Below are 24,283 nucleotides of genomic sequence, written 5' to 3' on the forward strand. Positions count from 1 at the left end.
CCAAAAGTATTTATTGCAAAATGGAGCAATAATTAAGGTGCACTGTCTCAAATGAGGGTTTCGTTGTCCTGTTCTGATGTTCTGTTCAGTGGTGGTTGTTGCCTTTGTTGCCCTGCTGCTGCCCGTTCGGCAGCATGGCGGAACCAAGACATGGCTGCCTTTTCTATGTTTTTCAACGTAGCCTCCTCCTGATTCTGCTTGATATTTTCTATCAGGCAGGCTGCATAAGGAAATAATTGTCAAGGGTACGAAGAAAATGAGCTATGACAATGCAGACAACGAAAGTGATAATATTGTAGCAGAAGACTTACTGCACAGTAGCTTGGAAACATTCAGCTCGCAAAACTTCATTTTTCCTTTTGCACCAAACCAACTGAACTGCTTTGCCACATCCCAAGACATGATGCTCTTTAAGATGCGTGCAGTCTTCTTTATGGTGTCGCCACCTTGGACAACTATGTGTCTTTTCTGGCAGAAAATGAGATCAGCAATTATCAGTAAATCACTCAAGCATTATACGAACAACGCTCAGTGAAAAAAAGAAAAAAGAGCTTGCACTGTAACCTGTTTTGCATAAAACTAAGAAAATGAAGGAAAACAGCTTTATTACCATTTGAAGCTTTGCTTCCTTGTTGACCCCAAGTTCAGCATCCCAATCAACCATGTCACTTGTGGTCAAAAATGGCACATCGGGAAGCGTGTGGCTCTCTGGGCATACTTCTTCAGCATTTGTCTTAAGTTCAGGCAAGAGCTGTGTGTGCGTCTATTGCACAACGTTAATTGTATTCAGCCTTGGCAATATCCTCTCCATAAAGGCTGAAACAATATTTTCACATCAAGATCAGTTATGTCGACGTATCTGCGATACTCATACAAAACAATTGAAAGTGAGCAGTACCTCATAATTCTATTTGCGAGTCATGTTCAAGCCCACCATGATGCGTCTTTTAGCATTGCATGCATCTTGAAAAAGTAAAGAAGCATGCTGGCAAGAAATCACTCATTACAAACTGCAGAAGGTTGAACCGTGCCACAGGACACAAAACAAGCCCAGGCAGCATTTCATCCTATGCCTCTTATGTGTGTGCTGTCACACAGCTCAAAATTACGGTGTTTGACAAGATGTACCAACCACGCCTTCAAAGCAAACATGAGAGGTCAAACATCGACATCATACCAAGCACTTGCGGATCCGTTCGTGATCCTGAGGAAGTGGTAGATGGTCCTGAAATTGAGAGTGACACCATGTGCCATTACCCTCATCGTAAGCTCCAGAAAGAAATAACACTCTGGCAGCATACGAGGTGACTGCCCTGGGAAATACAAATGCATATTTGAAGAAGTTCTATAAAAGTGTCATGTGAAAGAAAAATTTGTATTCACCAGCATGAAGTCTCGATGGCACACTTTCGGTCTCGGATCCATCAGCGCTTCCCAACGGAGGCCCGGCACTCGCAGATGCACCTGAAATCACGGGGGAAAAGGCTGCATGTGTGCATACGCTCGACACACAATCACACAAAAAAAAAAAGGTTGAGCAGCACTAACATATCACGAGTGAGCTGCCTGGCACCCCGATGCGTGCGAACCATGGGAAACGCGTCATGCGGAAACCGGGCTCCTCTCTCGCGCTTCTTTCTAGACACGCTGCGTCATCTAGTGGCACTGGCGAGAAGGCCGCGCGTGACCCCCGAGACGAGAAGCGTGGCTCGCCGGTGCGTGGGAATCCTCAGAATTGTTCCCTCGCTTAACACACACTTAGTGGCTCAAACTCAGTGGCGAGTGGTTCATTGAAGAGCGGCACATAGCCAGTGCATTTATGGCACAGCTCGCTAAAGCTGACTCTACACAAGCGCGACCACGCTTGTGTCCAGGTCAGCACGCGGTCGGTGCAGCATGTGGGCCAGACATAAGATCTCTGGGTGGGAGCGGGAACGCGTTTCCGAACAGTTTGTGTTTGTGCGGTGTGTTAGGGTCAGTAACTTAGCGTTGCCGCCATGATTCGGACAGAGGTGGCGAACTGTTTCCAGCAGCGTGAACAGGCCTTTTGGACACAATTATAGGATGGTTTCCGCCGCAGTGGTTGTCTTAGCCACCGCGCCTGACAGCGCGGCAAAATCCCCGTAAGCAGCCATCTCTCCCCTGGATATATGCCGGTATAGGTTGTGGCTAAGGAAGTTTTGCAGCAGCAACGGCATTAGTAGGCGTCGTTTTTTTTTTGTGTGTGTGTGTGGAGTAGTATCGGCAATTTCGTGTCTCATCGTGTATCTCGGACGAATTCAAATACGAAGGTAAGTAGGAGCCATTCTCTCTAGCTGCTCCCGGCGACGCAAAGCGCCACGAAAGACGTTCTTTCAGAATCTAAAGTTTGGAAGCTGCGATATTTCATTAGCTTTAGAGTCGTCTGCATGACAAAAGCATATTAACCTGTTGCCATATGAGGGGAAGTATAATACTGGCTTATTCCAAAGTAAGTTCAAGGTGCGTTTTCTATGCCGGTGGCTGGATTGCACGATGCAACGGAAGGGTTTGTAAGGAGCTACATTTGAAGTCATGTTTGTTTATTGATTAAGTTATTGTTTCGACATTAACTTCACCAGTAAGAAGCTCCATGGACCATATAGATTACGTTAGGGTGCCGTGTTTTATATCGTTGCAATGACAGGACATTTAAAATACTATTCTACATGCCTAGTGGCAAATTATCCTTAATAATAATAATAATAATAATAATAATAATAATAATAATAATAAGCTATAGTCACATGGAGTTGAAACGTAGCAAATCATGTGACATTGTTTCATGCATGGAGATTTCCGCCATGGTTTCATGTATTGGTATTAATGCGAATAGCATTCTTTGCATACTTCAGCCGTTTTGGGGCTGGGCTGGGCTGTCTGTCTGTCTGTCTGTCTGTCTAACCTCTTACGCCGGCCTCATGGCTCTAGTTGTCCACCTGCTTTGGCCACTAGGTATGTGCTCCTGGTCGTGCTACCGTCGTGGTCGTTCTATTGTCATTCCAGCTTCGTAGTCTAGCTTTCATCACGCCGTCGTCGTCACGCCTTCTACCTCGATCCAGTGGCCCAAGCTTGGGCCACTAGGTATGGGCTCGTGGTCATGATGCCGTCGTTGCCGTCCGATCGTCGTCATTCCAGCTTTGTAATGACACGCGTTCACTCAACACTCGTCATGCCGTTGTCATCCCGCCATCTTCGTTATACAGTCGTCATGAATTCATTGCCACACTGCCATTGTGATGTCATCGAGTGCGTTCAATCGCTGTCAGTCTAGTTTCGTGGTGGGACTCTCGTCAGGCTGTCGTCGTCCCGCCATCCACTCCAACCCACTGGTCTAATTAAGTTGTCTAATAGCTTGGGCCACTATGTATGTGTTCAGCGTCATAATGCCACCGGGGTCATTGCATCGTCGTCATTCCAGCTTTATCATCCGGTCCTCGCCATGACGAGGATCGAAGTCGGCTTCGTAGTGCACAGTCGGCTTCGTAGTGCATAGTCGTCGTCACGCTGTCGTTTCACATTGTTATAACTTGAGTAACGGCATCCCATTGTCGTCATGCAGTCGTCGTCATAGCGCCTTCCTTGTTCAATCGACGTCAACCTCTCTTCGTCATTGTATTGTAATTATACTGTCGTCATTCAATCATGATTATGCCGCCCCTGTCATCCTGTCATCGTTAGGCAGTCGCTATCATGCCTCTATTGTCAGATGGTCGTCATAATGTCGTCGTGGTCGTGCCATCAACGTCGCATCAGCTTCGTTATTCGATTTTCGTCATGCCGTTGTCGTCACACCGTCGTTCTCATACAGGTTTCTTGATACAGTCATCGCGATGCCATTTTCCTCATGCCGTTGTCATGCCATCGTCGTTGCTGCCTCACCGTCGTACAGTCGTCGTCAGGCATTCGTTCTCATACCGTCGTCGGGATACTGTCGTTGTCGTTCCATTGTCATCATTTTGACTTCAGCATCCGACTCTCGTCATGGTGTCGTATACGTCGTCATCTCATTGCCGTCATACAACCTTCGTCGATCTATCGACGTCATTCCTTGCCGGTCATACTATCGTATTTGTACTGTCAGCATTCAATCGTGATTATACCGCTCTTGTAATGCCACCGTCATCAGTGCGTCGTCGTCACACAGACGTTATCAAGCATACGTTGCCATACAGCCGTCGTCATGCCATCTTGGTCGTGTCATCGTCGTCATTCCCGCTTCATTCATCCGGTTGTCGTCATACCGTCGTCGTCACGCCATTCTCGTCATACGGCCATCGTCATCTCTTTGTACTCATCTCGTCGTCGTCACGTTGTTGTACCATCATAATATTATAAGAATCGACATCTCACTGTAGTCGTGCCGTCTTCGTTGATATCGATCGATATCATTCCTTCTTCGTCATTCCATTGCCACTGTGTCGGCATCCTAATGTCATGTTCATGGCCGACCTTGGCAAATGAGTGCCGTAGCAAAGCGGTACGTTATCGCAGTACCTGGCATTTAGCCGAAGCAACGAAAGTCTGAGAAATACCACTACAGGTGTTAAATAAACGTGTCATAGTGCCCGACCATTATGTCATTGTTGTGCGCTAGCTAGCTTATTAAATGCGAAGCATTTCTTGCCGAACATTTGCTACTTTGACAGTATCTATCTATCTATCTATCTATCTATCTATCTATCTATCTATCTATCTATCTATCTATCTATCTATCTATCTATCTATCTATCTATCTATCTATCTATCTATCTATCTAGCCACCCACGTCTTTGTGCTCTCATGGTAGTTTCGTTAACTTGGTATGTACCAAAATTGGCATACTATGACAAGAGTATGTGACGTACATAAATGATATGTCATGACATGCGTGTCATGTAGGTCATGAAACAACCGCCTACGTCTTGGTGCTCTCATGGTCGTTTCGTTAACTTGGTAGGCACCAAAATTGGCATAGTATGACAGGAGTGTATGACGAACCTAAGTGAAAGGTCATAACATAAATGTCATGACATGCGTCTCATGTAGGTTATGACAATTACTCAAGGAAAATGCTTAATTAACACTCAAAAACTGCTGAAATTGGTTCGGACATGGGTACTAAGTGAAGGAAACACTAAAGGATGATGGTAGAAGTCATAGTCATGAGCATGACGCCGCAAAAATGATGACTCAGCGAAAAATGATTAACACTCAAAGACCACTGGAATGGGTTCGGACGTGGGCACTAAGTGAAGGAAACACTAAAGCTGGGCCGAAAAAGGGGGGACCGCTAGGGTGCCGCCATCTTGTCGGCGCCATCTTGTAACTTGTCAGTGTGTCCAGCGCAGTTATTTTTGAGAGATGAAAACAAGTATAAGTCGCCTTATGCTGCGTCATAAAAAACAAATACCTGATGGCTTTATGAAGGTGATGTGTGAATATGAAGCTTACAGGAAGTGCTTGCTAACGTAATTTATGCAATTCACGATGTACTCATTCATTCAATGACGCATAACGCGAGTTTAGGATTCGGATATTTTTTATTTGTGTTTTCGGATGCGTGGTAGTTTCGTTTGGTATAGTTTAGCTCTGACATGTGATCGCGCGACGACATCGGTTGACGCGATGGCACCTTCGTGCCTTTTGTGCAAGACTAAAGCTCTGGCATTTCCCTTCACACGTAAGTAAACTAGAGCACTGCATTGGCCGATTTTTTCTGCCCGGGCCCGGCCCGGGCCCGTTTTTACGTTGGGCTGCCCGCCCGAGCCCGATCAAAACTTTTATAGCGAGACCCGAGCCCGGCCCGGGCCCGGAAATAATCTACGTTACCCGCCCGGCCCGGCCCGCCACCCCGTTACCTTAGGCCCGAGCCCGGCCCGAAACCGGCCCGAGACCGAAAAATACATGTTTTTTAGAGTTGAGACGCCCGAGAATAACTCGCTGCACGTTACATGCACACCACCAGAAAGCTCGAGCCCGGCCCGCGCCCGGGTCAAAAAGCACACGCCGTGCCCGAGCCCGACCCGCGCCCGTGAAAAAACTGCTCTACCCGGCCAGGCCCGGCCCACGGGCCGGGCCGGGCCCGGGCTTTCGGGTAAGCCCGAGCCCGTGCAGTGCTCTAAAGTAAACGTGTCAGACTTGTTCAGAACGTAATCACGAGAGTAGACAGCTTTCGTGATTCATCGCAATCGTTAGAGAAGCATCAGAGTACAGCATTTTTTATTACCTATTGCTCGTCAAGTTACACTTGCGACAGCAAACAGGGAAGCCTTAACAGCTATACGGTATTTTCGCAGTGCGTGACCATTGAAAACCACATACCGCCGGAAATTTTAACAGGGTTATCCTTGGGTTGCGTAAATGCCAGCTGTACGGCTGCACGGCCAACACCTCCCGTCCACACGGCTGCACACACACTACAAGCTATAGGTTGCCAGATTAAAACTGATTACTATCGCCAAGTCTAGCAAGCGTTTCAGGAGCTGGCAACATCAGCGTATCATAATGGCGGCGCTCTTGCGGTGACCGATTTCAATGCATGGGCCCTATGGGCAGCTTGTCCTCTAGAGTCAGTATATTAACTCTATGGTTCGCACACAGCAGTGTTTAGTGAGCGGAGCCGTGAGTGCGTGTTATTACGCAGAAAGTGCTTGAATTAGTGTATCTGCGTGCACGGAGAGACTATACGTACCGCGATTGTACGCCAATGCAGCAGTGGCATAATGGTGAACTGCGGGGTGTCGCCGTCTTCTTTTATGAGAAGCCACGGTGCAAGCGGCTTTTCATTGAATGACTGCGAATGACGAGGCTGCGAGTACAAAAAGACAGCTTTAGTGTCTCAATCTAAAAAAATTTAATTTAATTTGAAAATTGCGGTGGCTGCAGATCGAGTTGTAGCACTTACTACTTTTCATAATAAAACAATGTTAACGCTAATTTGTACGACGTCAATGAATGGCATTTACGAGACTACGTAAATGCTGACGGTCATTAAAAAGGAAATAAGTTACAAATACATTATACTTGTTTCGAAAGCTGCGCGTCTCTAACCAGCACTAAAACACATGCAGGGCACGCAGCGGTTGTGGAGGTCTAAAATACCATTTGAAAACAACCGCTGGCAGCTGCTGCATCTAATATCTCTCAGACCGCGACATCCCATTACCGTGGTTATGGGAGGCACACACAATTCACACGGCTATTTCACAAAAAAAAAGAAAAAACGCGAACAAAAATAAGCGACGGACGCTTGCTCACCTTTCCGACAACAACAACGACAACAATTTGACGAACGGCTGCTGCATCCAGCCGCTCGTCAAATAATTATGACCTTCCATGGATTTGTACGATTTTAGCAGCTCGCCCGACACAAAACTTGTTCCGTACACGAGATAGTCCTTGATGTCGATGAAATCCACGCGAGGCAGCAGCCCGACAACGAGCTGAAGTTCAGCGTCTTTCAGCTCAAGTGGGTCGACGCCGCCGCACAAGCGCACTTTTTCTTCGTAGCGCAATCGCTCAGGTTTATCTAAACCACGCGCGTATGCATTTAAGTGCATTATAGTCGCCGAACACACCAATTAACTATAAATACTGAAGTGCAACCTTCCGCTGAATCGTTCGTTGCGCTACTGCCAGCGCCTATAGGCCTAGGCTGCAGGACGGCGACCGCCAACATGTGGTGGCAACCGCGGACGACGGTAGCGCTCCTCGCGGATGGCGTCAAGTACATACACCCTATACACGGTCTATGTTCAATGGAACTGGAATAAAAAAGGAATTTGCTCAGGTTTTCACCAGTAAACTGTATTAGTAATGCTGTAATCCAAGATAAGACGTCTGCCCCCTTCGCCCTACCTGATAAACTATCTTTTGAAAGATTTCTTTACATAGCTGGTGTGCATTCTCATCATAAGTTCTAGCCATGAACAGCCACTTTGATCTAGTGCATTGCATATCGCAAGCTTGCGCCGTTTCATTTCTTAATTTATATCGCGGCCACACTGAATTCGCGCAACGATGCTTGAGCGGTTTTCTGAGTGTGAATAGAAGCAGTGATAAGCATGAAATACAACATTTTCGGGTTCATTCACTATTTTCTTTTGATCGAGGGGTAGCACGTGGGCTAACGCTTTTATTTTTTTATGTTAGGATGAACGACTATAGACCGGACGAAACAAATTGTGCGCACGAGCATAACTTCAGTGGGCTTTGAGTGCTGCTCGATAGATCCGTGTTCACGTCATTCACGCCCTGCAAAAGATACTTTCATGTTAGTGAAGCATTAGGCCTGGTACACTTATCACTTTAATCTGTAATAACGAATTTCCTTCACGCTTTGAGTTTTGCTCACTTCACTATGAACGAAAATTTGAAGAACACTTTGTAAATTCGGTGAAAGCCTGTGGCCATTCGACTGACTATGCCAAGGGGAGAAATCACAGCTGGCACCGTTCCAGAGCACGCACTGGACGGACTAGTCGGACGCCGCCGCTGTGCCATCACGTGATTGCTGAGAGAGTGTGAAGGGGAGAGGCCTCAGCTAGCACCGTTCCAGGGCACGGACGGACGGATGGTCGGACGCTGCAAGTATGAGCCATTAAAGGCTTCCGCCTTAAAATTTAGGGGAGGCAGAGCAATGTCAAGCCGCCGGCGCCGCTAAGCTGGGACCGCTGACCGCGGCGCCATCTATTGGCTAGCAGCAGAGCTACTCGGTGCGCCCGCGCGCTGCCGAACATAATCTGGACGCTCGCCCGCGCATTGTCAACACCTAAATGTTCTTACACCGTGGTCCCACTACCATATACCTTGACTCCTCCTCTCCATCTCGCATTTACTATGCTGCGCGATGATATTTTTATACTCTGCTTTCACTGTCTCGCAGCTCTCTCTCCCCCAGCTCGGTGAAGCTATCGCACAGCTGGTTTGGGGTATGGAGCTTCGTGTTTACGCCACGCAATTTTCCGACCAACGAGAGGTATACAGCTTCACTGTAATATATGCCCGGCGAGGATCCGACGACAGATGTCAAACCCCGGGAAAAACGGGAGTGAAAGCTTCGCCTTAAATACCGGCGTATATCACGCATAGGTGGGAATTTGTCATAAGTGAAGCTTTCTTTGTTCACTGAAATCTCTTCACTTCTTATTTCTTTTACTTCTGTGTGACTCGTCGCTCAGTGCACGTTCTGGTCCCGTTGGATTAATTACTTCAGACGCAAAGAAAGTCTGAAGTCTTGTCACTCACAAAACTTGCAATAAATAGATCAATGGGGGAAAATGAAACACGCTTTAAACCGGAAGCCAATTTACTTATTTATTATAACGTTCTTCAGTGCCCTATCCCCTCGCTGCAGGTATGTGCCGTCTATTGTGGGGAAGAAGAAGAAGAAGCCTACAGGTGGCGGCGGTGACGGTGTGTTCTACCGGCGTGCCCCCGCAGACTGGGGAGGAGGCGGTGCGCGTCGCCCCATTGCGCCAATGGCGGGCGCGTCGACCCGGGAGAGCGAGCTGGGCGCTTCGGGCAGCGTCACCCAGCAGTTGAGTCCTGACCAGGCGGCGCCGGCTGAGAAGCCACTCAAGATCACCAAGAAGAGGTCGAAACAAGGACTCAGAAGGTGAGAAGAAGTCTCTCACCTTAGCCCCGTGTATTTTTTTACAATGCATGTAGTCCGTCGTTCCGAAACGCGGGGAGACAAACAATGGTCCACATGGCGGTGCCATATTCCGCATCATGTTGTTGTTGCCTCATGTTGAATGTGTGGCGCTGTCTTCTTTCACACACAACTGTGACAGGCGCGTCAAAATAAAGCTTTTCATCACGCCAGCGCCGCAGCGTTAAAGGGCAACTCCGGCGATTTTTCGGTGTCAACGGATGTCGATGAAATTCGCTGGGTCTGTTCCTCTGAATACCTCCGTCATGCCCTAAAAAAATCAGGCTTGAGAGTTGCACAGATTTTTTACAAATGAATTTAATTTAATGCCTCGAGCACCCTACCTTACCTCCTCCTAAGTTGTTGGCCACATTGTGCATGACGTCAGGAATGGTCCACGCAGAGCATGCCGGGATCATGCAGACGACAGCGACGAGAACGTGCAGGAGTCGACGATCGTGAGCTAGTGCTTGGTGTGAGATGTTGCTGTCGCGAGAAGTTGCATTCCCTGTGGACGGGCAAGTGGTGTTGCGTTGTTGGCTGCACGAACTTCAGCCCTCGCCATCCGCAAACACAGTTTGAGCCGATGCCGATCGCGTTCAGTCGAGGTTAAGCCCAAACCGCATTCACGCGATTTTGTGCGCGACGGCGACGAGCGACGGCTTCGAGCGACGAAACGGGCCGTCGCGCGAACAGATCGCTTGGTCTTTTCGCTCAATCGCTCGGTTCTAGAAATCTAGAATTCGTCGCTCGTCACCCGGAAGTGCTATGAGCGACTAGCCAATAGATTGTCGCACGGAACGAGCAAACGACTAGATTTTGATACGTGCAAGGATAATAACGTAGTGCAAGACCTTTAGAAATATTTATGCTTCTCTTTACACTAAAACACATCAACTTAAGTTAATAAAGCAAGCGTCACGCCAGTTTCGGCGAGTATTTGCTGCCCTCATACCGGCAACACCGGGCGACGTCGCTCGAAGTCGTCGCTCGCATGCGGTGCGACTTGTAGGCGACGAGCGACCGCGACAGCCATCTCCATCGCGTCGCTTGTCGCTGTCGCGCGCAAGATCGCGGGAATGCGGTTTATACTTTAAGCCTATCACAGTGGCCGAGTTCGTGAGTCTGCTGCTGGCGGACCAGACCCACTGAAATGAAGCTAATTAAGCTATTAGGATGAGGAAAGCTGCTTGTGTAGTTCAGTTTTGACCATACGGATTTGAAATAAACCATTCCTCATTTCGTACAGTGCACACGCAAAAAGCTACAAGCGACAACACGACGCGCAATCAACATCCGTATACGTTGCCGTTCTCGAATGCCGCCAGTCGCATTCGCCGGCGCTTCCCTAAATGAAATGTGACTACGCAAATCCCTGGGTGTATTATTACCTATTGTTATGCTGACTCATTATTTAGCTTACGAGGTGCACTGTTTGCCTCGTATCCCAAATGGGCAGCAAGCGGAGGCCCCTTCGATACAGCATGTGTAAACAACCGTCTCGTTCAGCTGCCAACGATGTCATACTTCGTGACGTCGGCGTTTCCGCGAGAAAGCTATACATTCCCTAAATGAACGATCATACGCTCAATGTCCTAATCTATGTCTACTTTACGGAACACTAATTGTGCGCATGAAGAGAATACGAAGAATGATAAGCCTGCTGCACAACGCTTCCCTACTACGGTCTCCCGCTCGCTGTTTCCGAAGGTGTGTGGTCGCACGTATCAGCGCGACACAGAGTGATGTACCGGTGATTACACGCACAAAATCTACGTGTTTTGATATGTTCTGACATTAATTGATTGCGCCGATGAGCGGCTATCTCAAGCGAACGACGTACGAGTGGCCGGTGTACCTGCCGATGTAAACAAATGCACCGGTCGGTGCTTTGGACTGTCAGCGGCGTTCTTGTGGGATACAAATGCGGGAAGTCGTGCTCCACATCTTACAGTGAGCATGCGAAGCGGTTTCCTGAGAGGGGTAAAACACCTTAAATAGCAAGCAGCACGTATATCAGTGGTTAGGGCTATCCCTTGGTCTTCATGTCGCAGCGCGATATGTTGCGCATGGGTGCAGGCTCTAGTGGTGGAGGACGGCGATTCGTGGCTATTGAATTCGTCTGAATCATAACTGTCACTGTTTGACAGATCCGAATAGGTGGTGCAGCTTGCAATGTAGCCCGAAGGTCCCCGAAAGTCCGGCGCGGTGACGAATAAGCTGAGCGTCTGCTCTTCGCCGGTTTCGTCGCCCCGCGGGCGAGACCGGCATGCGTTGCGCGCCTTCCCCGCCGGGGATCCATTAGTGACGTCACAAGCAAAGGTTCGCTCGGCTGCTTGCTCAGGTTTCGGTTTCGTTTTCGCACTTTTTTGCTTATTTAAAATTATTTTCGAATTTGCGGAACAATTCTCCTATCAGGTGCGTCACATGAGGGCCTCGGGAAGCTAAATATTTTATTAGCTCGACATGGTCAAAAAATCGCCGGAGTTGCCCTTTAAAGGCCAACTGAAACGACATTTGGGCCGCTTAAGAAGCGGAATTTAGGATTTCGATAAAAAGCAGCGTCCGTGCGAAATTTGATGTTTGAAATACGAGCGGAAGTGCCACAAATAGTTCGCAAAAATCGCCTTACTAATCGCAAATATAGCCATTTTGGATACCGAAACGTTAAGAAATGCCGCCATTACCGCTCGTCGGAAGTGATGCCTGACCAGCGCCTCCTCTACTCTGAGATGCCTGGCACGTCGGCCGCGCTCCTATTGTTCGTCCGGGACCGCTGTGTTTCTCCGGCTTTCCACGAGGTGGCGCTAACTTCTGACACTACGCACCGCTTGCTCCGCAATAGAAAGTCACTGCTCCAGTCCCTCTCCGAAGGTTTGCAGCGCTGAACTGTGAAAAAATTTTGTGCTTCAAGATTCGCAAAGCTCAGCAGAGTGAAATTATGTAGTTTTGAAGACGAAACGACAAAGTAAATGAAGTAAAATAAAAATAACTGTTTATTTACTGTAACAGAAGTGCAGGTTAATATTCTTCGCTAAAAGGGCATGTTGCAGATAACGCATTATCACAGACCGGTAATAATTGATTCAATATGAAAAAAGACAAAAAGCATGAATGCAAAGCAAGATCAAATATGGGTTCATGCACATAATGCTAAGGAAATTATGAACAAAGAAGAAAAAAGAATATGTAATCCTTTTATGGCATGAATAAGTATGACACTGTTTATGCATATTAGCAGCAGTCCCAGCTGTGAAGAAAAATGCAAAAAATAGACAGTTAATGGAGGTGCAAAACAGGAAATGACTTTGCTATCACAAACAAGGGTAGGGAAATGAGGGGGTTCGTTATGCCATGCATATGAAGGAAGCCAACAATTATTGAAAGCAAGGAATAGGGAAGAAAGGTTCCCCAATTTATAACACTGTTATCGCAGTTTTTTCATGTCTGCAGTCCGATAAAATCACTGCACTAAACAAAGAAAGAACATCAAAGTCTACAGTTATTATATGCAGTTTCAATATCGATGTTATTAGATGCAGATATCGGCTTCATGAATTTTTTTCATATGAGCTGTACAAAAGCCTCCCGTGGTCATCGTTGCAACTTTCACATTTCAACACAGTCAAGACTGCGATTACACTCACGCTACACTACACACACTGCTCCATAGGTTTCAGGAGAGATTTTCGGATTGATAGCATTCCACATATTTCTTCAGACTACAAATCAGACTAATTGTCGGGTAGTAGAGGCCACCCCTATCTTGGTGGGAAATCAACCCATCCATAGCCGAGTTTCTATTTGCCTTCTTAACTAAAGCCACACAGTTCTCACACGCAATTTTTTCACTCTCTACGTGAGATATACATGACAGAAAAGCCAGGGAGCTTCTTGCGCTGGCTTGACATGCAAAAGGGCACGCAGCAATACCGTGTGGCTGGGCTTCAACTGCGGTTATTAGGCTGAGAAATGAAGCGGCAAGACGCACGATAAATAGTATCACGTCGGGCGCCGAGAAAAACTAAGACCTAGAACGTTAATCATGACTCCGAATGGGCTACCACCGAGACTGCGCGGGCACTAGCGGTGCCGGTGGGACGCACAATAGTGTCAGAACACAGCGCCGCTGCGCGGCAGCGGCGCACGTAAACAGGAGAGGGTTGACCGGGGGCTTTGGCGCTGACGTGCCAGGCATCCTAGTAAAGGCGGCGTTGGCCTGACCCTGGGATGCAGGGCTCTTCGACATGCCTTCCGAGATAAGGCGGTTCCCGCGGCTGCCGGTGGCTCGCCGAAAAATCGCGGAGGCGGCGAGCTAGGATTGACGTCATATTGACAACCTCCAGGTGCACGCGTCGTCTGCTAGGTGTTGTTTTAAGGCTGTTAACAAGAAAACTAGAATTGCCAGCCGTGTCGTTTTGCCAGTATTTCTTCAGTGGTATATGCTACTCATTTATACGAAATCTAGCCTAAGTAAAATTTTGTTGCAGTTGTGCGTTAAAAGGACATTAAAGAGTAACATAAAGTTAAAGCAGGATTCAATCGTTTCCGGCATGTCGTTTTTTTGTTTTATGAAAGTTCAAGCACTTCAGACCTTTAAAAAATACTGGCATGCATCACAGTTCCCCAAATCGTCATATTTATTGCACGTTTCTAAGAAATAGTTTCGGTTTCGGTATCCAGGAGGTGAATGCGTTATGACGTCATGATACACCGGCTCTTTCTGTTCCTGTGATCGCTACGGCTGCCAGAGGCGAGCGCAGACAGAAGAAACGCGGGCATGACTCTTCAATTTTTACAACATGCAACAGCATCATAACATGTTCTTATCATTACACGTCAACCAAAATTTTGCTCGGTGTACTGACGCCACGACAATATGCTTAACGCCGGTAGGGCATTTCAAAACCAACTAAAGTATCGAAGTATGTTCTAACCTGTTAATGCCATCCGTTGTGTGGAAAACTGGTTTACTTTCTAGAATTTCGAGCATATCTGTCTGTATTACTCTAAGCTGTATTAGGAAATTATGCTTCTGCAAAAGCTGACAGGCCACTCGTAGGGGGGCCTTGGTGATACAGAAAAGATGCACCAAAGAAAGGCTACTAAACACAGAAATAATTATAAAAAGGTCACAGGCCTGCGCGGCACATGCAGCACAGTGACAGCGTAAGCTGGTGGAGCGGCTCAACAGTAGCTCCAATTTCGCCACCACGCACACCAGGGCCTTTGCGACAAAGTTTCTTCGCCTCGTTTTGACGAGAACGATCTGAACTGCCAGCCCGGCGTCGACGGCGAGCTGCGGCTTGTAATACTCTCTCCGCACAGCAGTCTGCTGAGCCCGATAATGCCTGGCCGCGCAGGCCTCTGACGTTTGCAGGCACCTTAACTAAATGGCGCCACCATACTGGCGGAGCCTGGGGATCGCGTTTTTTTACAGCGTAAGTTGTTATGGGCTCATTCCAATAGCCGTTTCGGTTCGCGATGATGCCGCCCCTGGCGGCGGCGGCGTATGCCGCGCGTAACCGCTATCGCCGGAAATGCGAAGAAAGTACGCGTTTCCCGCCGGGATCGAACCTGCGCCCCCGGCGTGGGAGCCAGACACTACCACGGAGCCACGCAAGCGCTTGCTATCGGCCAGCGGAAATGCCCTATAAGGCAAGCGCGCAGGGGCAGACGACCCGAGCCTCCGCCAGTATGGTGGCGCCATCTAGGTAAGGCGCCTGCAAACGCAGCGCGCGCAGGTGCACATGACGATATGCGATTCAGACGAGGCGCGCAATCAACGCGCTCCCGAGCTGCCGAGCCGCCGCCAGTATGGTGGCGCCATCTAGTTAATGTGCCTGCAAACGCGGCGTGCCCGACATGTAAGTTGCAGTTATAAGGCTTGATCGGGCTCAGCAGATTGCTGTGCAGACAGCATTACAAGCCGCAGCTCGCCGTCGACGCCGGGCGGACAGTCCAGATCCTTCTTGTCGAAACGAGGCGAACAGACTGCCGCGAAGACCCTGTTGTGCGTGGTGCCCAAATTGGAGCTACTCTTGAGCCGCTCCACCAGCTTACGCTGTGACTGTGCTGCGTGTGTCGCGCAGGTCTGTGGCTTTTTGATTGCATGCCTTGTCTGAATGCCATCTCGTTGTCTGCGCATGCGCACACTGCGTTTGTAGGCGCCTTAACCAGATGGCGCCACCATACTGGTGGAGGCTCGGATCGCCTGCGCCTGTGTTTAAAGCACATTTTCCCGGTGCCCAATAGCAAGCGCTTGCGTGGCTTAGTGGTAGGGTATCTGGCTCCCACGCAGCGGGCGCGGGTTCAATCCCGACGGGAATCGGGTACTTTTTTCGCATTTCCAGCGATAGCGGTTACGATCGCCGGACGCCGTCGGTGGAGGCGGCAGCGGCGGACACAATCGCGCACCGAAACAGCTATTGATAGCTCGGACGTGATGTCACGCACCCACCTTATCACCGTTTCGGGGCACGCTGAAAAGTTGGCCGATCCTGGCGTTAGTGCAGAAAGGGTCCGCGCTCAATGGTACATACCAGAGACAAAAAAGAAAGAGAGAAGAGAGAGAAAAAAAGAGAGAGAGTGATAGAAAAAGAAAGAACGAGGGAGAAAACGAGAAAGAGAGAAATAAAGAAAAAAAAGAAAGAAAGAGAGAGAGAAATAAATAAAATCACCACGAAGGTCGGATACACACGACGAGCTTCGCTTACCCCATTTTCTCGACAGGGGAAGGGCTGGTGAAATTTTACTCTTTTATTCTAGGAAGAACATCGATAAATAGGGTTTCGTGCCATTAGTTTCGTTAATTCGGGTTGTTGACAACATTGAACTCTATGGGTACCTGCCGGGGAATGAAAATTTATTTGTTAGATCGGGATCTTCGTAAAATCGGGTTTCGTTAGACCGAGTTTTAACTGTTTAATTATTGTTGCGCCTGTCGCTTCTGGTCGTAGTGCTCACGACGCTCGTCGTCTTTCGTGGCCACCACTCATCGTTGCCTTGCTTTACGTCTTGTTCCGCGCGAAGCTTTTTTTTTTTTCGGGCGTGGGTGTCCTCAGAGTTGAGTGCACGTTTTGGAGTCATTTTGCTGGCGCGTGTTTCGTGCTCCTTCTACATACATGGCCAGCACGCTGTTGAGACGCCAGCTCCAAGCGCTCTTTCCAAGCGCTCTCTTCTTTGACGATTGTAATGTGTAGACTATCACAGACCAACACGTGACCTCCACAACCCTGCACCCGTATTTTTGTCGCGTAGGAAAGCAAGCAAAGCACGTGCCATGCACAAAAACTGTGAAACGCTGCCGCGGTGGCGCTGGCTGGGATGTATGGATGGATACTATGAGCTTCCCCTTTGAAACGGGAGGTGGTGGGGGGGGGGGGGGCGGTGGATTGCGCTACTAAGCTCTTGTTATAATTTAGTTTAATGTCCTACCTGTATTTTCGAGAAAACACCCAGATACAAAGAATTCCCAGCATCAAACTTTTTGTACCATTACTGGGACCTATGTTTTCGTATGCCTCGGTTCTTCGTGGTCTCCCTACTTTTCTGCCACGAAACCTTCAATTGCCTCTTACGAAGCTCTATTGTGGACCTATTTACTTTCCCCCTGCTATCCCCCAACCCAAGCGCTTCAAGGAAGCCAGATGAGCCTAAACTGGCAGTTGGGTAGATATCTTCACATTCTAATAAACCATGTTCCAGCCTTTCCCTAGCTTTAGCGCATCACCAGATGCGTCTTCGTCCTTGGTGTACCTCGCTTTATTACTACGCGTTCTAAGGCACCCTGATCTCGCTTCGAAAAGTAAGGAGCTTCTTTTTGAGTTGTCATAAATTGTTTCTTTCCTGATTTCGTTTTTTTTTCTTTTGAGGCAGTTAGTCATAGCACGTTTCTTTTCGATTGCCGCCACCCATGAAATTGTCTCAGCCTCTCTCACTTTGCGTTTGACGTTCTTTGTTGCCGTGTTGCTGACCATACCGATCGCATACATGCTGGTAAGCTTCCTAGTTTGTAAAAGTACTGAAAGTTGGGCAAGTTGGTAGCTATTCATCTTGAAACTATAGCGCACACACAATTTCTAGTTCTTTTCCTCCACTGTGAGTCAATGTTGTTCCTGTACTAATATCTGAACACTTTCGCACGCCATCTACTTCCTTCCATATTCCTCAGTCGTTTTTCAAAATCAATTTTACTCTGCGCTTCCCTCCCTTCAAAACTTGTCCAGCCAATATCGCCCTGCACAGCTTCAATAGTAGTCTTCCCGTGAGCGCCAAATGCGAGGCGTCCCACTGACTGTTGGTTGCCATCGAGTCCTGATTGTACTCCTGACTTCAAGCAAACAACCGGATTTCCAAGCGTAAGCCCTAGAACAATTAAATCTTTCCACAAACCCGGCGCACCTCGTACCTGCTGTATCCCCATAGCGCTGAGTGTTTCATTATGGCCTTACTTCTCTCCGCTTTTGCTATTGTGGCTTTTTCCTGTGTCTCCAGATATCAATTGCCTTCGTTTATCCATATACCAAGGTATTTGTATTCTGTTACCCGATGTATTTCCTGGCCCTGTATCAACACTGTCTGTTCACTGTTTTCATTGAATCCCATAAAACCTTATTTTTAACGCTAAAATTTAATCATGAATTCTCATATTTTTCTCCACAGATATGAGCCAGACGTTGCATATCACTTTGCTTGTTAGCAAGCAACACAATGTCGTCCGCATAAAATAAACCTGGAAGCCACTGCTCTACTATTGTGCCGGCTTGTTTGTACGAGAGATTAAACCCGATATTGATTCTTTCTAGCGCCCTTTCCATCCTTACCCTCTACGTCATAAACAGCAGCGGGGATAAAGGGCACCCGTTTCTCAGTCCCTTGTTCACATCAACTTTATCCTCGCTCCTCAGCCCTTCCCATTCAGCGCAAACGTTATTTTCTAGGTAAATATCCCTCCATAGCTGGATATAGTCGTTGCCTATACCTTGCCCTTCCAGAATATCCCACAAAATGTTGCGGTAATGTATAAAAAAGCCACATATAGCAGCCTCCTTTCTTCTCTAGATATTTCAATACACTGAGTAAGGACAAATAGTTATCCAGACACCTACCGATTCTGAAGCCATTCTGAAGTTTTCCCAATATGCCATTATTCTCTGTCCATGCTTGCAGCTTCAATTTAATCACCTGCATTGCTAACCTGTATATTACCGATGTAATCGTCAACGGTCTATGTGAGTTAATTCTATATTTTTTCCCCTTACCTTTATAAATTAATTTAATTCCACTTTGTTGCCAACTGTCTGGCATTCGTATATCTTATAAAGGTTTTTCTACTGCTTTCAACAGAGCTTCCATACTTCTTGGTCCTAGTTTATTATACAGCCTAATGGGAACCTTGTCTAGCCCAGTGGCTGTGCGCTTAGGAATTTTCTCTTCGGCTTTCTTCCAGTTGAATTTTGTCAGCACTCATTCCTTTTCCATCTGGTTCTCTTTCATGGTCTTGTTTCCTCAAGTACCACCTCGTCATTTCCTTGGAAAGTGTCGGAGCTGTTATTTTTCGGATGTAATTTATTACCGCCTCCCCTTCCAGTTTGTTTCCATATTCGTCTAGGATATGTGTCATTTTTCCAGACTTCCGGCCTAATAAGTCTATGTGGTTCCAAAATATTCTAGGCGCAGCCTTCTTTTTTCTGACAACCAACGTTCACTTTCACCTTTTATCTTTGGATGCGTAGAAGTGAGTGCCATCTGGTGGTGTTGCAAGAAACACAGAGGCACTATACGAAGAGCTATATGAAATGCTCCGACAGCATTAGATGGGAGTTTCATCATCAAAAGAAACGTATTGAAGGACCCTGGTTGTAGTCTATTATGTCAATGCAACATTACAAGGCAATCTGCTGTTGTTCTTGCTTGTGTGTTCCTGATTGAAATTGGGTTTCGCTAACATAATTTCGACCTTCTCGGTAACGTTTTCTAAGCTTTTTCCTTTATGTCATCCAGTGTCCGGTCAACTAATGTTCCCTGCGGCACTTGCATGCAGGGTAGTGTCCTGGACGACTGAGACCATTGACAACGAGAACCTGAACCGGAAAAGTTCGAAGTGCTGCTGCATCTACGTCAAACCGACCAAGTTCGGGGAGGATTCGGAGGAAGACGACGACGAAGGGGATTGCGACAACTGCCGCGGCCACTTCCCCAAGGGCCGCAGGTTTCATAAAGATGTCCACAAAGACAATCCCCATGCTGCGAATGCAGACTCTTCTCAAGGACAGCCCCAAAATGCGCCAATACCTGCGGGGTTTGGTCCGGAACATCCACCTCGGTAATACCAGCTTCCTCCCCAGGCACCTGAGTGCATATGGCACACCGCTTTCAGGATGTCTTGCCTAGTGGCAAGTGCGTCGCAGAGGTGCTGCGACGTTTTTAAATTATTTATGCACAGCCGCTATGAAAATGTGCTGTCTGGGCTTCAGAAGCAGCATCCTCCATAGTAAAAGCCACAGAGGTCGCCGCCACCAAGAAACATCAGACGGTCCCTCTCGCAGATCACAGCACGGCGAACTGCCGTGATATGTGGCAGGCGTGCTGGCAGCCCGATGTAGTCTCCTGAGTTCGCCTGGAATCCCCCCCCCCCCCCCCCCCTCAGTGACGCGGCAGATAATGACCTGATGCGATGAAATTGCCGCATCTGGCTATCGCTGGTGTACCGCACAGAAGTCACTACAAAGCAGCAGATCCAGGCCTTCTGCATACAAGTGCATGTCCTGGTGAAGCGCACCTGCACGACATTGTCGTACGGCTACGGCACTTGTGTGGTTACGCCGGTAGGTCCCATTAGTTACAAGGATGAGCTCTTCTGGCCTTGAATGTGGGACACTGGGGAGCACCAAGACACATTTTCATCAGCTTCATAAGGATACAAGTGGCACCGCCAGCAGTCTGAACGGTATGCTCTGGAAAAATAGAACGCAGGTGATTGACGTTCTAAAGCGATATGAGGATGCGTACCTGAAAGCGTGCATTGTGATTCCATGAAAGTTCAAGGCGACGATCGACTCCCTTTTAGAAATTGTGTATTCACGTGAAAGCGTGTTTCTCTGCCTCTGATCTTGCACTGTCACACTGCTTTCTGCTTACGAAATTTAATAAAGTACTTCATTAGGGGTTATGAAATCTGCAGTGAATACGTACTGTAGTGCGTTTGAAGAATGTTTGGCGGAGGGACATGTCTGATTTTCTCTTGCATGGTGACCACAGAGGATTGCGATCCAATGCAATGTACCTTCACAGGGGCCGTACATCAGTTTGCAGTACTTAGCCGCTTCCGCACTTTCCACTGCTGGTATCAGCGCCCTAATGGGTATGCGCCTAAGAACGCTCACTTTAGGATGTCACTCTGTAGGTAGTCTTTCACATCGACATAAGTTCGTCACGGTGTACCAATTCGCTGTTTCAAGTTCTCGCACAGTCGAAGATTCAGGGCACCAAGAAGTTCGTCTGGGATTGTACCCTTTTTGTTAACCCGCCAGAGCACGTGCACACTAGGCCGGTAAGTGGAAGTCGGCGGTGCAACGTGTAGGCAAGCGGGATTGCGTAGTTGGCTGTAAAGATCCTAAAGGTTTACCTGTGCTGGCGCACAACACATCGCACCTAATGCTGAAGCACCAAGCAATAGTGGGCCGAAACCTGTCACGGTAACTCAGTCGCTATGGCCACGGCGCCGCGGAGCTCGAGGTGGCGGGTTTGAACCCGGCGGTGGGGCGGTGGCGGCCGCATTGCGATGAGGGCGGAATGCGATGACGCTCCTGTACTGTGGACTGGGTGCACGTTAAAGAAACCCAGGTGGCCACAATTCAGATCCTCTCCCTACAGCGTTCCTCATATACCAGATCGTGGTTTGAGGACGTAAAGCTTCAGAATTTAACTGAATTTTAGTCGTGGGGCGAAATCACCTATGTCCAACAACACGATTGGTTAGCATCTACTAGTACGAACAGCTTTAGTGTAAGATCTTCGTGAATCAGGATTCAGCTTCGCTGTGTCTCGAGCTTTGCGCAGCCTAGTGCAAGCTTTGCCGTCTTTTTTTTTTCCAAGAGCAAGAAATGGGCAGATAAAACGCAAGAGATAATATATATTGCAAACTGTAGGTGTCTGGTAGCTACGGGCGTCTGCCTTTATTGTTGGCGGCGGTGTCCAGAGGCGGCTGACCAACGTAGCAGCTTGTCATCATCCCGCTGGCCCCGGTAGGTGAAGCGTTCTTTCTCCATTTAGTGCCTATGGTGTTCTTCGTATGCTAATCACGGTGACGCTACACAATTACAATAACAGAATGCGCAATTATATCGTAGTATAAAGGTACGTTGGTGCCATTAATAACGCGAAGGTCTGACTTATCGTGAAAAATGCTGTTCCGTTTTGGCTGCAATGATATTTTAGTTGTAGTGGCAGTATTGCGCACATATTTGAATTTCAGTGACACAGGGTCAATGTACACTTAATCTACCATATGAAGAATGGTTGATGTGATTTCGATTCTGCAGTGTGCAGAAAATATTCAAATGGCCTTAACGTATGGTAATTACTTTAAGGATTGCAAAGAAGGAATCTGATTCCCTTCGATAGCAGACAAGTTTACGCTACCTCATTTTACCATCTGTTCCTTTAGAGCTAAAACTGTATTTGTAGCACTTCATACCTGTTCATGGTAGGAGGTAGACGAGTTAGAAGAAGGAGTGTCGCCAGCACTTCGCTCCTGCTGCCTTTCGTCTTGCTTTGAAAAGAAACATTCGCTGGCGCTATTACTAAACGCTGGCTGAACGCCTTATAAATAGCTGTCGTTTCGCCGTTTGGTAGACATATTGCTTTCACCGGAAAGGGAGGAGAACATCTGTGCTAAAAATTTTCGTGCAACGCCTAAGAGGATGCGAAAAAATCACTGTGAATGTTCTTTCTTCGTGCTTTCATCAGGAAGACCAAATTCGGCATGGCTATCATCTCTCCACGGTATTCGGTTTCGGTTCCATACGTAGACGAAGTGTTTGAGAGGAAACCATATCTAAGCAATTTCTGCTGCCAATGTTTGACAGCGGTAGTGGACATTACACAATGTGGGGTGATTACGGATAAATTTTCAGTTTTGTACTTTTGACCAGTTAGCGTTTCACAGATCTCACTCGATGACCGCGAAGACTCGCTGTCGCAACGCTGTATGTCATATACAAGCGTTATATGTGCGCCGAATCAAAGTACCAGCGAACAGGCTCATCTACTCCTTGTTTGTTGACCAACTATGAGCATCTATGTTCTGCGAAACAAAATATAGCTTTCAATTAAAACGCTGAACATATAATGTTGGCTCAGAGATATCTGTAAGGCAAGCCGATCTGTGAGTAGAATGTGAGTAGAATATTTGATGAAATGTTTAATTTATTTTATCTTTTTTGGTTTAGCCATTCGGTATGTGCTAATGGGGGTATGCGCGGTCATAGCCAATCCCCATAACGAGTACGTCACATTATGAAAGCAGAGATACCGAATCCCTAAATGTTGCTTGATACGTGTCGTACGTTAAGGCGAATACACCTGTCATCATCCTTCTTCCCTCGAAAAACACCATACAGCGCTTTCGTGCTTGTGACGTTGCTTTGTATACGTCTAATACTACGCATCGACCGATTTGGAGTTCGAATTTTGGCATAGCTTGTGAGCGATGTAGTGCATAAACATAAAAATTGCATTACAATAAAGTTCTTACTTTTGTGGTAGACAAGCATGGACAGTCCACGAGGTTATGCGTTGCATAGCATGAAATTACACAAAATTGTAAGCATCAAGGTTGGTTTGAAAGCACGCAATAACCCGCTTTAATAAATGTTTACTTTATATAGATTTAAACATGCGCCTTGTATCTGAAACTTTTTTGGTCTATCACAATTTCCCCATTATGCTACGAATCATACTTTCAGGAATATGATTCATTCATTATTTCCTTCATACATTGCGTTTTCCTTTGTTCGGCTGAATCTTGTAGCTGTGAATACATTCTCAATTTATCTTGGCGACTCGTCAATAATAAATTTTGGAAGAGAATGGCATATATTATGTACTTTTATAATATTTACTTTTACAGCTTTATACAATTTTGCCGCTTCTTAGAATTATTTTAATTCGTATTTGATTTGCTTTATATTGTGTTTGGTTTATGCAGCTCCGCCTAAGGCCTCATACCGTCAGAAGGTTTCAAATACCATATGGTATTTGATAATTTGGAACCTTTCTCTTCGCACGTGAAGTGCAAGTGTTTTTTGCTCTACGCGGTCCGTTTGTAGAGACTGCAGTGGTAAACACTTATCGGCAATAATAAGAGAAACAAATAATAATTCGTGTCTATACGTGTAACAACAAAGGAGTGGAAATGTTTCTTTTTAAGAGCAACTTTATTCCTGAATTTTACAAAAAGAAAATAGGGTTCTGGTAGTGTGACATTGTCAGGATGCTTTAGGCTGCACTGGTTTTGGGGATGTTGTCACGCACTGCGTGTTGTTAACTCGATAAGATCTCCACGGATTGCAGTGTGCATTGTAATAGACTCTGCAGGTAGTTATTGAAGCTACGTTTTGGTAATCA

The 24,283-nt window shown here is 47.2% G+C and overlaps 1 protein-coding gene and 1 long non-coding RNA gene across 2 annotated transcripts; one reads left to right on the forward strand and one right to left on the reverse strand.

Annotated features, from left to right (window-relative positions):
* LOC119452470 (uncharacterized) lies at positions 1-1,559 on the reverse strand. The gene is made up of 5 exons (XR_005191956.2): positions 1,384-1,559; positions 1,178-1,225; positions 611-816; positions 312-468; positions 1-220 (listed from the first exon to the last, which is right to left on the reverse strand). It is a non-coding gene; the product is annotated as an uncharacterized LOC119452470 (long non-coding RNA).
* A 3,786-nt stretch (positions 1,560-5,345) lies between these two features.
* Positions 5,346-20,307, forward strand: LOC119454198 (E3 ubiquitin-protein ligase PPP1R11-like). The gene is made up of 3 exons (XM_049668232.1): positions 5,346-5,680; positions 9,356-9,616; positions 19,698-20,307. The coding sequence occupies exons 2-3, from the start codon at positions 9,480-9,482 to the stop codon at positions 19,981-19,983; spliced, it is 423 nt and encodes a 140-aa protein (XP_049524189.1). The 5' UTR covers positions 5,346-5,680; positions 9,356-9,479; the 3' UTR covers positions 19,984-20,307.
* Positions 20,308-24,283: the final 3,976 nt, after the last annotated feature.

This window comes from Dermacentor silvarum, chromosome 5 (assembly GCF_013339745.2).
Source record: "Dermacentor silvarum isolate Dsil-2018 chromosome 5, BIME_Dsil_1.4, whole genome shotgun sequence".
NCBI classification, from domain to species: Eukaryota; Metazoa; Arthropoda; class Arachnida; order Ixodida; family Ixodidae; genus Dermacentor; species Dermacentor silvarum.

Coding starts and splice junctions, on each gene's coding strand:
- LOC119454198 (XM_049668232.1), top strand. CDS start 9,480: ATGGCGGGCGCGTCGACCCGGGAGAGCGAGCTGGGCGCTTCGGGCAGC. Junction 9,617..19,697: donor TCGAAACAAGGACTCAGAAG/GTGAGAAGAAGT, acceptor ACTTGCATGCAG/GGTAGTGTCCTGGACGACTG.